This window comes from Microchirus variegatus, assembly GCF_963457635.1.
Source record: "Microchirus variegatus genome assembly, chromosome: 4".
Classification (NCBI taxonomy): Eukaryota; Metazoa; Chordata; class Actinopteri; order Pleuronectiformes; family Soleidae; genus Microchirus; species Microchirus variegatus.
The window spans coordinates 25,948,648-25,963,979 of record NC_139805.1 but is presented as its reverse complement, the minus strand read 5'-3'; the positions used below and the strand labels follow the sequence as shown (position 1 = coordinate 25,963,979).

Genomic DNA, 15,332 nt, shown 5'->3' with positions numbered 1-15,332 from the left:
TCTGGTGCTGGAGGGAGTTATCGACGTTGAACAGAGTAGTGCTCGTCTTGATGACCACTCAAAGCTGCTTTACACTGTTCAGCCATTCAAACATTCACACAGTACAGTGCAGCACATTTTGGACACGTAGACTAGACGGCGACAAATAATACATTGGCAACGAGGAAAACTACTATCTTGTACAAGAGCCCCTGTGTCGTGTTTTAGCGTAAAAGCATTTGATTGGCTGTCACCTGTCGGTGTATGTGCATGACGTTAGAGCTGCAACTAACGATTATTTTGGTAATCGATTAATCTGTCGATTATTTTCTCGATGAATCGTTTAGTTCAGAAAATTTTAAAAAACGTTGATCAATGTTTGTCAAACCTGGAAATTACGATGTTCTCGAACGTCTTGTTTTGTCCACAAACCAAAATGATTCAGTTTTATTGATTTCTTTGTTTATGTGGGGCAAAGAAACAAAGAAAATATTCACATTTAAGAAGCTAAAACAATCAGAAATCTTGTTTAAATCATGAAAGAAAGCTTCAAACCGATTATCGATTATCAAAATAGTTGACGATTATTTTAGTAATCGATTAATAATTGATTCATCATTTCAGCTCTACGTGGCGTGATTTGGTCGTGCTGCTGCTGCTGCTGCTCGGACAGTTGAACATTTGTCAACCTCTGACGCACACAACGCAAACAAAGCGAAGCAATGGATCCATAATGCAGTTTGGCACCACTGCTCCATTCAAAGTGAATGAGAAGCACTTTAGTCGATGCCTCCCCTGTGTGAGACTATGGCCATTAGTTAAAAGCGGGGTAGATTTATTCGCCGTTGATCGGTTATAAACAACAGTTCTACACGTGTTCTTACAGGCAGGTGTCGTCCTAACCGAGCCTCGTCTGACCTTGAGATTTGCATCTGTAGGGCAAAGGCTGCGTGAGCATCTGCCCGCGTGTTCGGGGGCCGTCGGCACAACAAGAGCGCGACGTGGCCCTGATCCACCGCGGGTCGAGTTGAATAAATTAAACGAATTACCAGCTGCCTTGTGCAAGCTCACAGGATGTAGGGTGGCATGAGCTTCGCCATTACAACAATGATCAGGAGATCTGCCCGGCCTTGTGTTAAAGGGATTACACATAGCATCCAGAGCCTTTAAGAGACTCTGACAGTTTTGCACACACTGGCAACTTAGTATGACATGAAAATGTGTGTGGCTGCAGAACGACTCAACAGCAGTCGAGGCCACTGTTCTTGAGGAGTAACAAAAAAAAAGATCCTATTGTGATGCAAATGGACACAACCTTGCGCTTAAACAATGCATTAATGCATCTCCTTTGAGGAGATAACATCACAAGATGCCCAATAACAAAAAAAATGATGTCCTCTGAGGTTATTTAAAGCGACATCACATCCTGACACTGCAAGAAAGTACTCACCGCCTGTCCGAGTGCTTTTCGTCTTCATCTTTGATAAAAGCACATGAAGGACGGAGTGCTGCTCTTGATTCCCCGCCACCGTAGTATGGGGGTGAAGGCATTTTACATAATTGTATGTATATTGTATTCTAATGTTTGGATTTAAGCAGAATTTGAGTCTGTATGCGCAAAAACATGGGACAAACTGTGGCGGTGGCTCTCAATGCGAGACATGTGGCGAGGTGTCCGATAACTTTGTCTTCCACCTGTAATCTGATGAAGTGCAAAGAGAAGGTATCGGCCTCACTTCAGCGGTGGTGATTTATGATTGAGGACATGCTAATAAAAATATCAAAACTATCTGAGCTCTGGTGGAGAAGATACCGCTCCACTGCGTACATCATGCCTGACAGGCCAGCGCAAAAAGTCGCCTGCTAACTGATATTATGCCCGTATGGCTGCCCCAGTGCCCTGCTCTTAAACACAATATGCAGCTGTTAAGTGTTTAGATTGTAGTATTATTATTATTAGTAGTATTTTATGGAGGGTCAGTGGAGGTAGAACTCCTCTTACAAGGTGACATTTTGCACCAACACGGTTTCCTCCTGCTCCTCCTGTCAGTTGAGCCATCTTCAAATGCGAAAGGAAAAGTCTGAACCAAAGCTAACATGGTGGCACACGCCTCCATCCTAAAGTAGTTATTAATGCCTTATTCTAAGACTATGATAATTTTTTTTAAAGTGACGATACACTTAATAGGCTACGTGCACAATGGATCTTCCGCCGAGCAACCATGGCTTCCAGTACGCTGGACTGCTTCCGGTAGATTGTGTTGTCGTTGTGATTTCCCGGAGACGCTAGTGGAGTGCTAAGTCGTAGAGTCAATTTTATTAGTCAAAATTAGCGGACACACACATCCACCGGAAACCTATGAAAGTTTATCATACTATTGTACCGAGACAATTTTTTACAAAGGGGTACACAACCATGTAGGGCTGCCGTTCTGACTTTTTTAAGCGATCTCTCTTGTATCCGAAATCCGCCAATGTAATGAATAAAATTGACTACGACGTAAAACTTCACTAGCATCTCTGGGAAATCACAATTACCACACGATCTACCGGAAGCAGTCCAGTGTACCGGAAGCCACGGATGCTAGGCAAAAGTTCCATTGTCCACGTAGCCTATTGTTTAGTATGTTCAATTTGTTGCTAATAACCCCACATTACGTACTGCACCTTTAATTAAAAAAAGCTCACCTAATTCACAACTAAGTGCGTGCCTTGTCAGCAGCAATAAAGCACTCACTAAACAGCTGCCTGAGTTTTTGCCTGCGTGTACAATCACAGCTGCTGCTGTTTCCTTCCCCATGCAGCTCCAATTTTGTTCTGCAATGCTATGTTAAAAGACAGAAATACAACAAATCAGAAAACGCTACTTATTTCTCTCACTCTGTGTGAGTGGGTGGGCGGTGGAGTCTACGTAAACTGTAGTTGTGTTTTTACTGAGTGGAACGGTGAGGATTGGTATGAAACTGGATGTATTTTTTTGTGTTTCCATTATAAGATGCCTACAATGCTAGCACGGACACCAGCTAAAATAAAGCTCCTCCGGATTGTCATCCTTCCTGGCTGCACAAGAGTCGTCGTCGTTAGAAATATGCACAACATTTTACACTTGCTTGTCTATTTGTGTGATGGAAGTTATTGTTCCAACTTATTTTAAGAAGTTCGATTACCAGCTCCTCTCGCCTATGTGCCGAGAAATTGATTTTTTGGCACCCTTCCCTTGGCGAACCATATTATATTGGTCAGTGTCAATATCCCATGGAAGTCTAGGCAAACACCCGCAGTCTAATCTCATACTAAGCTCGACTTAGTCTTTACACAAACCTGAACTCTCCCTTTAAACCTGAACAACTGAACTGCCTACCACAGCTTTAAATGTATTCTGGAGCTACATTGGTCACACGCCCTTTTAAAGAGCACTATTGTCTGCTCTTCCACTTGGATGCACATCAGAACTCAGTCGAGAGATGCATTTTCAATTCTCCATTAAATTTCCTGAATGACTGGCTGAAAAAATATAAAGTATTATCATCTCACACAGACCTAGAACCACCACATACTCTCAGCTTTGATGGATTTATATCGAGTATGGGCGTGGACACCGAGAGTAATTTAGTATGTGTTAAAAGCCGCTGCAGAGATGTAGCATGTAGCACTCACTCAATTCCACTTCCAATATCAGCGTTTGTGAAATCGCAATGATTTTCTGTCTCCGTTTCTTTACCGAGCACAAAATCATCCGCCGAGCAGAACGCTGTCAAAAAAGAAAAAAATCTCTTAAACACAGAATCCACTCAGAACAAATACTCCATGAGACTCGACATGTCGGAGATGTGTTGCAAAACAGGCAAACGGCTTTAAGCAAATGTTCAATATTAAGTGAGGAAAGGTGTCGGAGCGACTTTAAAGACACTGTATGTAAGAAATCTACTTTATTGAGTCATAAATATGTTAAAATGAAACACTGGCGTCACTGATGACAATTGAACAGCCGTTATTCACAATTTAAGATCTATATTACACACTACAAGTGTACATCCTCACGGGGGCGACGGTGGCTCATCGGTAGAGAGAGAGTTGTCTTTCAACTTGAAGGTTGTGGGTTTGATTTCTGGCGCTGGCGGCGTGTGAATTGGTGTGATAGAGAATGGCAAAACCGGGGTGTAAAGCAGATTTATACTTTTTGTGGTATTTTGATCCTCAAACTGTTGAAGATGCGGACTGGGACAACACTTTCCAGTATTTTTTATTTTGATTGCAGTACCATTTTCAAACTCTAGTTGCCTATCTTACATATAGCCCCTTTAAACTTGGCGTTTACTGGATCGCTGATTGAAACAGTTTATTGTTGAGTCCTATTTGCAGGTTTTTAAATAATAACATTTAGTTTACTCATTGTCTTGAGCTCCTTCCACCAGATGATGACAAATGACCCAAGGCCCTCATTGTGTTATTGTTGATTCATTAGGTTTATTTTAGTGCTGTGCAAAAGGTTAACGCGCGTCAAGTTTCCATGACTACTGACCGGAAAAAGACACGCATGATGTCATGTCTACGTGCCGCGACACTGGAGTCCAGGCACTGTTTACCAGTTAGCTCCGTTACCTCGTTAGCTGCATTAGCTCCTTTTAGCGCCGGTTACCACGCCTACAGTCGAACTGGAGCGGTCTGTTTATTAAAAGAAAAAGAGCAGTGCTACAAATAACCAGCGTACCTGTGTACTGCGTATGTGTGCCTCTGTTTTTTAAAGTTTAGCGTTACTTTAGAGACTCATTTTAACAATCCGGAGTCATGTAAACATGACGTCACGCGCATCTTTTTCCGGTCAGTCGTCATGGAAACGCGTTGTGCGTTAACATTGACGCAGTTAAACGCAGTTGACGCGTCAACGTTTGACAGCACTAGTTTCTTTGCATATGCAGTTGTTGTCAATGAGAGAAGGCACGTGTGCGCGTATTTGCTTAGTAGAACAGTCAATAGGAGGCGCTCTGTCTCTCTGAACGTCCAAAATCAAAGTCTGCTGTCACTGGCCACTTTTATTCAAGGCTGTAAATGTAATGTGATGCACTTTATTATTATAACCCACAGTTGATCAAAGTGCTTTACAAAATAAAAGCCTCACACACACACAGCGTTAAAAGTAGACGGTAAAAAAAGAAAAATGTGAAACACAAATCAAAGCATGAAAATACCAATTAAAAACACAAGAATAAAAAAGTGAACTAAACTGAGTCCAAATGAGGTGCAGAAATCAAGTTCTCTCGAGGATTACTTTAGTTACATTATAATTATGTAAAGCAAGATTATTGTGAAATTATTGATCAGAAACACAACAAAACAGGCATTTTAGTGTCATCAGCTTCCTTTAATGTACCTGTATTCAGCTGTTCATAGAGATGAGCAGAAATGCTGTTAGTCTGCTCAAAGACATCATTCTCACGTCTCCCTTTTCAAAATATTCATATCAGATTTTTTTTTTTTTTTTTTTAATGTGAACAGTGCCGGAAAAAACATTCCTTCAAGACAAATTTCCCTCAACATGAGCGGCTGCACTCTGACACTGGCAAAGTTACACTTGTGTAAATGTCAAGAGAGATGTGTCCTCCTTTTGTTTGCTGCAGACTTTGCCAGCAGCTCATTTCCTCCAGGAGCGCATTAACAAAGCAGTTAATTCTATCATTAATTAAAAGGAATCACAATTCAGTGAACACTTCAAATTAATCTATTGAGATTTGCTCTCACGCAGCGCACACATTCTATTTTCTTTGTCTCATCAAAGACACTGCAGCTCGAGAGGCATGTTGTTGTATGTGTGTGTGTGTGTGTGTGTGTGTGTGTGTGTGTGTGTCATTTACGTCAGTCTGGTGCCGTGTAGCTCCGCTAGCAAAGCATGTCGCTAACACTGCCAGGTTCAACAGATCTATCCATGCAGTAAATGAAAACACACATAGCAATAGCGGGAGGGTTAACGCAGCAGTGGTTTGAGTAAAAACAAATATTTCAAAGACATTATGATGATATTGATATTTAATTGTGACTTAAAGGTGTGGAGATATTGATCTGTAATTTCATAATAACCCTTTTTTTTAATAATGTAATTCAAGAAATAGGAGAAAGAACTAGACTCTGTTGTCAGGTTTGGGAAAATCTACCACGTTTTGCTGTCCTTATAATAAAGTACATTCCGCAATCCACCAAAACTAGGCAACGCTGATCAACACACATGATTATAGGATCAAATATTTCCAATAATATTCATTTCCATAACTCGTGGTAAATAGCATTAAAACTTCCATTGTAGCATATAAATCAAGGCTTCTTCATGAATTATCCATAATAATCTGCCCATGTGAATGTTGCAAAGCAACTTTTTTCAAATTTGAATAAACATTTTTATCATTCAAAGCTAAAATGACAAAGTTGAAAGAAAGAAATTGTTATGTTAAATGCTAAGATCTTTAAAACTAAGGGCATGTTCCTATGATCTTCCCCGTTTCACACTTTCATACTTGACTGTAAATTATTTGGGAAAAACACATTAATTTTACAGATCCAACTAAAAAAAAAACATTTTGCAGACTGCAAATCATGTTTTGGCATGTGGCGCCACCTACCGCCGTCTACCATCATTGCAGTCAGTAGAGTCTCAGCTGCCGAGCAACCACGGGTTGCCAGTTAAGTCAAAAAACAAAACCTCAAAAACCTCGGTATTTTGAATTTGAATGTAGTAACTGTTTTTGGCCACATTCTTACATATGGCACCTATAACTATATTTCTAGAGATCTTACCTACTACAGCTTTAATTCATATTCATATTCCATTAGAAATGTGACGACCAACCGACAAAACAATGTCTTTGAGCATTTGTTAAAAGCACTGTATAAATGTATTCTTATTATAATTATGTCATTTTGCTAATTTGTTACTGAAATGTTAATTTACGACCCCAAAGTTCACACAAAATGAGTCTTAAACGACACCATTTTCCCTCACGAATCCCTGCTTCGTTGAATAAGGCGACTATGAATCGCTTCATAACCGAGCGGCTGATCTGGCCAGTGGCCACATGGAGCTGTTTATCTCCTCCGTCACTGGAGTCGGGTTATAAATACTTGGTGCCTGGCGTCTCCACAGTATGGAGCTACTTGGAGGGTGATGAGGTGCTAATTAGCAACTGTTAGCAGAAATAAAAAAAAAAGGAAGAAGAAAAAAAACAAAAAAAACCTCCATCTACGACGCATCTCTCCCGTTGCCACCGATGATCCTTTCTCCAGCGACACTTGAGAGATGTCGCTTATTAACACTGTGTACAAGTAACTGGCTTTTTCTTCCCTCTCTTGCAGTCGAGCGCGTTCTGACAAATTAAGGCCTCGGAGTCATTAGATTAAGATAAGAACTTATCTTTTACTCCGAGACAGACTTTTATCTGTTGTATTTTCCCTCTCTCTCTTCACCTCTCTCCCTCCCTCACTCACTGTGAGATTGTTAAAGTAATTGGGATGTTATGTGACCGGAGAGGTTAGATAGGTTTTTAACCCTGTCATGGATTAACCTTTCCTGTCTGAGGTAGGTCACGGAAGGTGCAGCCAGAGACATGTTAAGACTCATTTAAGGGAATCTTGATGTGTTATTGTTCGCAGACGGCTTGTTTTATCTGCTAGGTACATGTGCGGATGACTCCCGTACGCTGTCAGGGGGTTAGCAAAGCATAGCGCATATTTTTTCGGGTCACTGAGCAAGGCTGCCGTAGAGTAGAGTCTTCAACTCCCGAGTACAATCACATTCAAACATTCAACCAGGTTTCTTCACATGGTTCCTGAAAGCTTTTGGAAATGACCTTTAAAGTTAATCACGGTCATGGTCTGTTGAAGAGGTTTCAAGAAGTTCTACATCGGATCAAGGGTAAAGTACAGTATATCTGAGGCTCAGATCAAGCTTTACATGTCTGCAGAGGTGTGCGAGGGTCCGAGGAAAGTCCAATTCTTCTTCTGCCAAATACAGCAGAGGTTCATGTTGACCCTAAATCGACTAACGCAAAGCCCCTGCAGTTCAGTGCCTTTCCATACACTTTCCAGTCTACTGGGTGGTTGTTTTGGTCAAAAAAGACTACGAAGGAGATGGTAATCATGGAAACAGGACAGGATACACACAAGTACATACAAAACAAAGACATACTCCAGGTGAGAAATGTGTGGAATAGTAGACTGACCTGGACCCTTGTTTAGTATGAACGGTACAGTGAAACTAGGAAAGAATGGCCTGGTCCCAAATCTCCACAGAAGGATACTTAGTTATGAAGTGAGCATTTCCAACTATGGCTTTTCCAGTTTTCTTTATTATTTCACTCTTAGAAATAAAATGTAAGGTTCTTCGGCTTGTCCTCATAGGAGAACCCTTTTTTGTTCCACGTAGAACCTTTTAGGGGCAGCGTATAGAGGCGGGAGGCGTTGAGGCTATAGTCCTCACTGCAGGCAGCCTCGGTTCGAATCCCGCGTCGGACGGCCCTTTCCTGCATGTCTGCCTCCCCATTTCCTGTCTATCGCCACTAACAACTATCAATTAAAGGCAATAAAAAGCCCCAAAAAATATTTATATAAAAAAAGAACCTTTTATAAAAGTTCCACCCGGAGCCCTTAGTGATACCAAGAACCCTCTTAAAACCCCTTATTCAGGAAAGGGGTTCCAAAGTGTTCTCTGGATCAAACTGGTTCTTACTGGAACCACCAGTGTTACCAAGAACCCTTGAAAAACAAATGGTTCCAGGTAGAACCTCAGCCCTTGTAGAAGAACATTTTTGGAACCCTTATTTCTTAGAGTGGATATGTGTGAAGCTCTTCAGTCTCTCAACACGGACCAAAGTTACTAGTTACCGGGTTCTTGCGTTGATCTGATCTGAACTGATCTCATCCACGGTCGCCATCTCCTTCTATAAAGGGACAGATTATGCACAGATGAAAGACAACAGCATGGATCATCACTGAATGTATAGGAGCTAGTACAGTAGTACAGTAGTACAGTACCTGTTCAGCGTGTCAATGTGCCTGTTTTTGAGGAGGCGATGGCCACGTTACTTTCTCATTTCTTGCGTTTCTCAACCAAACTCTGAGCCAAAACCTCCCTTTGGACAGTGATGTGATTGACAGATGGACAGAATTTATAGATTTATAGACAGATATACATTCTCAAATACATTTTCTGGCCAAACGCATAGAGCCTAATTAGAAAAGTTACCCTCTCATGATCAAGTAAACACTCGCTGTGTGATACCTTGTTGTTCTCACACTGATGAAAGAATGGCAGTGTGATTAGAGCTTTGAGGTCTAAGAGTACACTCTTTGAAATAAAAGTGCTAAGTAGAACCATATAAGGTTCTTCGGAATGTCCTCATAGGAGAACCCTTTTTATAAAGGTTCCACCAAGAACCCTTTTAAAACCCTTTATTCAGGAAAGGGGTTCTATTTCATCCTTACTGACCGCCAGAGGCGGTGCTTTAGCACTGGAATATCTCCATCTCGCGCATGCGCAGGTCGAGTGTTTATACCAACAAAGTCACCCATGACCCCTGATGACGCCGGCTAGCCTATATCTTCCGGTGACATCAGAGGATCTGTTCCTTTTTTCTTCTCGCTTTCGCAGGTAGACGCATGTCAGCGAAATTCTAGCTTCCATTGCCGTTCCGTCGCTGGTAGCCTTGTGACAATCTGTCGGAGCTGCGAGCTGCTCGCCCTCCAAGGGCTGCGACGAGCGAAGACGGGAGGTTCGTCACGGTTCGCCGTGAACACCCCGAAATAGAAGTCGGATCAGCCGACGCTACAACTGGCTGAGTATACCAGGCGTCTTTCGCCTCCTTTGAGAATATGTCTTCTCTGTAAAATTAAGTCGGTGAAGGCGTTGTGCTCGCTCTCTCCCGACATTTATGTGTGTTAATTACGGGCGCTAGCAGTTAGCATTGTCTGCTCGACCTAGCGGCTGTATAATCGGTACACAGCTGATCGTAAGCCCGCTTCGTTGCGGTCATATGTTGGTGAAGAAAGTGTACTCGCTTCCTCTCCCCACGTCTGTACTTCTCCTATATCTGTGAGTAATTGTACAACTTGTACCGCTTTTTATCTGTACTTTACCATGTTATGAAGACAGCGTGTGCGCTCTCTCGACATTTGCGTTTCTTGTTAAGGGCGCCTGCTTGACCAAGCGTCTGTGTAATCGCTACACCCGCCGGTTGTACCCACCTACAGTTGTAATCCTATGTCGGTGATGAAAGTGTACTTGCTTCCTCTCCCGACATCTGTACTTATGCTATATATGTGAGTAATTGTACAACTTGTACCGTTTTTTATCCGTACTTTTCGCATGTTATGAAGACAGCGACATTGGCGTCTCTAGCTAGCGGTCAGCATTGCTTTAATCGCTACACCGCCGGTTGTACCCACCTTCGGTTGTACTTTATGTCGGTGAAGCCAGCGTACTCGCTCCCTCTCCCGAAATCTGTACTTATACTATATATGTGAGTAATTGTACAGCTTGTACCGTTTTTTATCTGTACTTTTCCATGTTATGAAGACAGCGTGTGCGCTCTCTCCCGACATTGGCGTCTCTAGCTAGCGGTCACCACTGCTTTAATCGCTACACCGCCGGTTGTACCCACCTTCGGTTGTACTCTATATGTCGGTGAAGCCAGCGTACTCGCTCCCTCTCCCGACATCTGTACCTGCTATACCTGCAGAGGCTTGACACAAAGTTTGTGTAATCGCCACACAATGGGTTGTACCCGCCTTTCGTTGTAGTTGTATGTTGGTGAAGCCTGTGTACTCGCTCCCTCTCCCGACATCCGTACTTATGCTGTATCTATGAGTAACAGTACAACGTGTACTGCCTCTCTCCTTTTTACTGTCATGTGTCGGCGCAGACAGCGTGTGCGCTCTCTCTTCGACATTTGTGTTTTTTAATTACAGGCACTAGTGTCAGCACTGCTGCTTAACTTAGCGTCTGCGTAATCTGTACATTATACATGTCAGTGAAGCCAGTGTACTCGCTCCCTCTCCTGACATCTGTACTACTGTTATCTGTGAGTAACTGTACAGTGAGTACCGTTTTGCGCTTTGTTTTTTCTTTCATGTGTTGGTAAAGACAGCTTGTGCGCTCTCTCTCCCGACATTTTGGTTGTTGCGCTGGCGGTCAACATTGCTTGCTTGACCTAGCGTCTGCGTAATCGCTACACCGCTGTTTGTACCCACCTCCAGTTGTAGCCTCAAATGTCAGTGAAGCCAGCGTACTCGCTCCCTCTCCTGACATCTGTATTTCTGCTATATCCGTAGAAGCTTGACCTAGAGTCTGTGTAATCGGTACACAGCTGGTTGTACCCGGCCCACCTCTCGTTGTGGTGGTATGTTTGTGAAGCCAGTGTACTCGCTCCCTCTTCCAACTTCGTACTTCTGCTGTATGTATGAGTAACTGTACGATGTGTACTGTCTCTCTTTTTTACTCTCCTGTGTCGGTGAAGACAGTGTGTGTGCTCTCTCTCCCCTGACATCTGTGGTTCTTAGTTACGGGCGCTAGTGTCAGCACTGCTTGCTTGACCTTGCGTATGTGTAATCGGTACATTATACATATGTCGGTGAAGCCAGTGTATTCGCTCCCTCTCCTGACATCTGTACTACAGTTATCTGGGAGTAACTGTACAGTGAGTACCGCTTTTGCTTTGGGTTTTTACTGTGTTGATGATGATGATGATACACCGTTGGTTGTACTCTTCATTCTAGTCCCCTGTAGTTAGCGGACGTGTTCCACTAAGGCTAACTGTATTAGATACCTGTTGTGAAGGCGGTGTGTTTCACTCCCTTTCCCATCGCAGGTGTATACTACTACCTCTAGTAACAGCCACATCTTGAGCTGTGTTGCTAGGCGGGGATGGTTTGTATTCGGCGCAGCAAGCCGACCTTTTGCTGGTGAGGGCAGTGCTCTCGCTCCCACTCCCAGCATAGGCGGGTGCTGTTGCCCTCCAGGTAGCAGAAGTGTCCACTAATCCTAACTGTATTCGGCTGTGCGACACCTGTTGGTGAAGGCAGTGTGCTCGCTCCCTCTCCCATCACAGGTGTATACTACTTACCGTCAGTAACAGCCACATCGAGCTGCGTCTGCTCGGTGGTGACAGTCCGTATTGGCGCAGCAAGCTGACCTATGCTGGCGAAGGCAGTGCTCTCGCTCCCTCTCCCAGCATCTGTTGTTTTTTCCACTCTACAGACGCCAACTGTCACCATGCTTGGTGACCACTCCTACACGACCTGTATGGCCTCTCTGCAGGAAGACCCTCTTCATAGCTGTCCAGTTCTGGGACCGGTGCAGTGGACGAGGATTTTTCCGCTTCCCCGCTGCCACGGTCGAACCGGAGGAAGATGTGCTCTCCGTGGCGGCTTCAGCCACCGAGTTCACCAACTATGGGGCCAATGTGGTTCCCCAAGATGCTGCCTCGCACATCTCTGGGGTGAGCTCCCGCTCCCCAGCCAGCAGTGGCGGGTATAACTCCATGGGTGCCACCATTCGCATGGCCCCGCAGGCTCAGCCGGCTCCCGCCAGTGCCTCTTCAGGCGTGAACCAGCCCAGATCCCCCACTGTTTAGACTCGCCGCCAGTGGCTAGCTCAGGGGAGAGTCTGGGGCTGATTATCGGCTTCTTTTTTCCAGCAGCAGCTCAGCTACTGGGCTGCTTTCACCACAGGCACTTAGGTGATTCCACCTTAACCCTACGAGTACAAATCTCAGTTCCGACACCCCCAACCTACAGCCTGGTCAAGATGACCATTATACGTGACCAGGCAGAAAAAACCCCTGTCACCAGGGGGTTCTACTCAACTTACTTTCTCGTGGAAAAGAAAGACGATGGACTCCGCCCTATCACTCAACTTGAGGGGACAACCGGTTCCTGAAGGTCACGAAGTTCCACATACTCAGTACTGCATTTTCTGCGTACTGGCTTTTACAGGGGAATGGTTTACCTCAATGGACCTGAAGGACGCGTACTTCACGTCCCAATAGCACCAGGCATTTTCTGCAGCTTGCTCTCAGGGCCACCATTATCAGTCCGGGGTGCTCACTGCTCCCGTTCGGCCTCTCCCTTCACCACTGGTGTTTGCCAGGTGTGTGGCAGCAGCCCTCTCACCCCTGCAGTCGCAGGGCATGAAGATCCTCAGAGTGATTTTCACAATGAGCTGCTTGGTACCCTCTCAGAGTACACTTTTCTAGGGGGTTGACTCTGGATGCCGTTGCCATGAAGTCCTGTCCGTCACCTCGGCGTGTGGACGACATCCTCAGCCTCCTTCTCCTCTTCAGAAGGGCCGCTGCTTGCGCTACGCCCAGTATATGCGCCTCTTAGGCAAGCTAACAGCTTGTGGCTCCCTTAGGTCCACTGTCACTACGCCCCCTTCAGAGGTGGCCGAACAGTTTTCCACTTGTATGCCAAGTGGCACCAGCACAGGAAGCTTAAGGCATCACAACGCTGCCTCCTTGGCCTCCTGCCACCTCGGCCTGCTCTGGCCCCACGGAGGGTGAGATTGTTTCTTCTTCAGGGCACGCCCATGGGCTCCATTACATCCCTTCAGGAGACTGTCACACATATGTATTCCTCACAGCTACGGGCAGTGCACATGGCACTGCAGCTTTTTCTTCAGTTCCTTCAGTAGAGGCATGTGCTAGTACGGTCAGACAATGTCTCAACCATCTCTCTGACATAATTGCACACACTCTGATGTAGAGGTGGTATTTAATATCTGGGATGTTTTCGGCAGGGCAGAGGTGGATCTCTTTGCCACAGAGGAGTCGACCCATTGCCCCCCTCTGGTTCTCCTTGACAGAGAAGGCCAGCCCTTCTCAACCGCGAGGATGCCCTCGCCCACGATCGCCCAGAAGCTCTTATCTATGCCTTCACACAGAGCCACTGATTCCTCAAACACTGCAGAGGGTCCTCCAGCAGGGCCACAACCTGCTACTGGTGCCCCCCCCCCCCTTTTCTGGCCAGGGATGACACGTTTTTCCTCTGCTGCTCAGGCTCTGCTGCAGCTCACCGCGGCGTCTCCCCGACAGGTTGGATCTCCTGTCTCATTTAGGGGGCCAGGTCTGGCATCCTGACCCTCATTGCCTCCAGCTCTGGGTCGGCCACTGCAGGGCACGACCTCTTGGCAGAGTGTTCAGACACAGCCCAATGTACCACGCTGAAAACTATGGAGCTTTCTACCCAAATGCAGTATGTGAACAGGTGTAAACCATCTGCCTGGTGTTCCGACAGGGGCGAGGACCCCGTCTACTATACAACTACAACAATTCTGTCGTTCCTACAGCCACTCCCGAATGGCGGACGGGAGGGCTTATGTGGCGGTCTTTTCCTCTTGACACACTCAGGTCGATGACAACACCGTGGAGTGCCACAGACTCGTGTCCCTTTCCTTAAAGGAAGCCTCAAGGCTACAACTACCAAGGGTACAGAGAATTCTGGCTTGGGGTCTGCCCCTGGTGCTGCAACCGCACCCCCCCCCCCTTGAGGCCCTGAGCTGAAGACTGCCTTTCTCCTCACCATCACTGTAGTAAGGAGTGTTGAGGAGCTACATGCTCTCTCTGTGAGGGACTCATGTCTGAGGTCGAACTGATGGCTCAGGGGTCACTCTGTGGCCGAATACGGGCTTTTCTTCCCCAGGTTCTGTCATCGTCAAACCTGGCACAGTTTATCCTCCCAGCAGGGGAAAAAAGGTCAGGACGGCCGTGGCCTGTCCAGGCCTTAAGAGTCTATATAACTTCGACCGCGAGCTTGAGACGGTCAGAACAGCTGTTTCTCTACTACGGCGCCTAATAAAGGCCGCGCTCCCTCCAAACAGCGACTCTCACACAGAATTATGGACGGCATCACTCAGGTGTACAAACACGGTGGTTATCCCCTGCCATCCGGGGGAGGTGCCACTCTATTAGGGCTGTCGCTACATCATGGGCGGCTCTGCACGGCGTGCCCCTGGTGGGCATCACCAGCTACCCTCTCCAGATTCTATAGGGTGAATGTGGCCACCCCCACCCACTGGGTGCGGCCCCGTTGCCGCCTCTACCCTTTACTCTCACTGAGGTACGTACTGGTATTCCTCGTGACTTTGTTGTTATGGTCATCCAGTGCTAAAGCACCGCCTCTGGCGGTCAGTAAGGATGAAATAGAACGAAAGTTACGTATGTAACTACGGTTCTATGAATCCTGGATGACCGCCAGAGCGTTCTGCCACTCAGAATCCTCGTGGTTTCGCGAGAAGATTCTGCAGGAACAGATCCTCTGATGTCACCGGAAGATATAGGCTAGCCGGCGTCATCAGGGGTCATGGGTGACTTTGT

The 15,332-nt window shown here is 45.6% G+C and overlaps 1 protein-coding gene across 1 annotated transcript in view; it reads left to right on the top strand.

Moving 5' to 3' along the window:
- Positions 1-12,593, top strand: part of LOC310926157 (uncharacterized protein) — a gene marked incomplete at both ends in the record, with an annotated part of 103,980 nt that extends 91,387 nt beyond the window's left edge. The window contains one exon of the mRNA XM_083888258.1: positions 12,278-12,593. Coding sequence (XP_083744384.1) covers positions 12,278-12,593 — 316 coding nt within the window. The remainder of the gene's footprint in view (positions 1-12,277) is intronic.
- Positions 12,594-15,332: the final 2,739 nt, after the last annotated feature.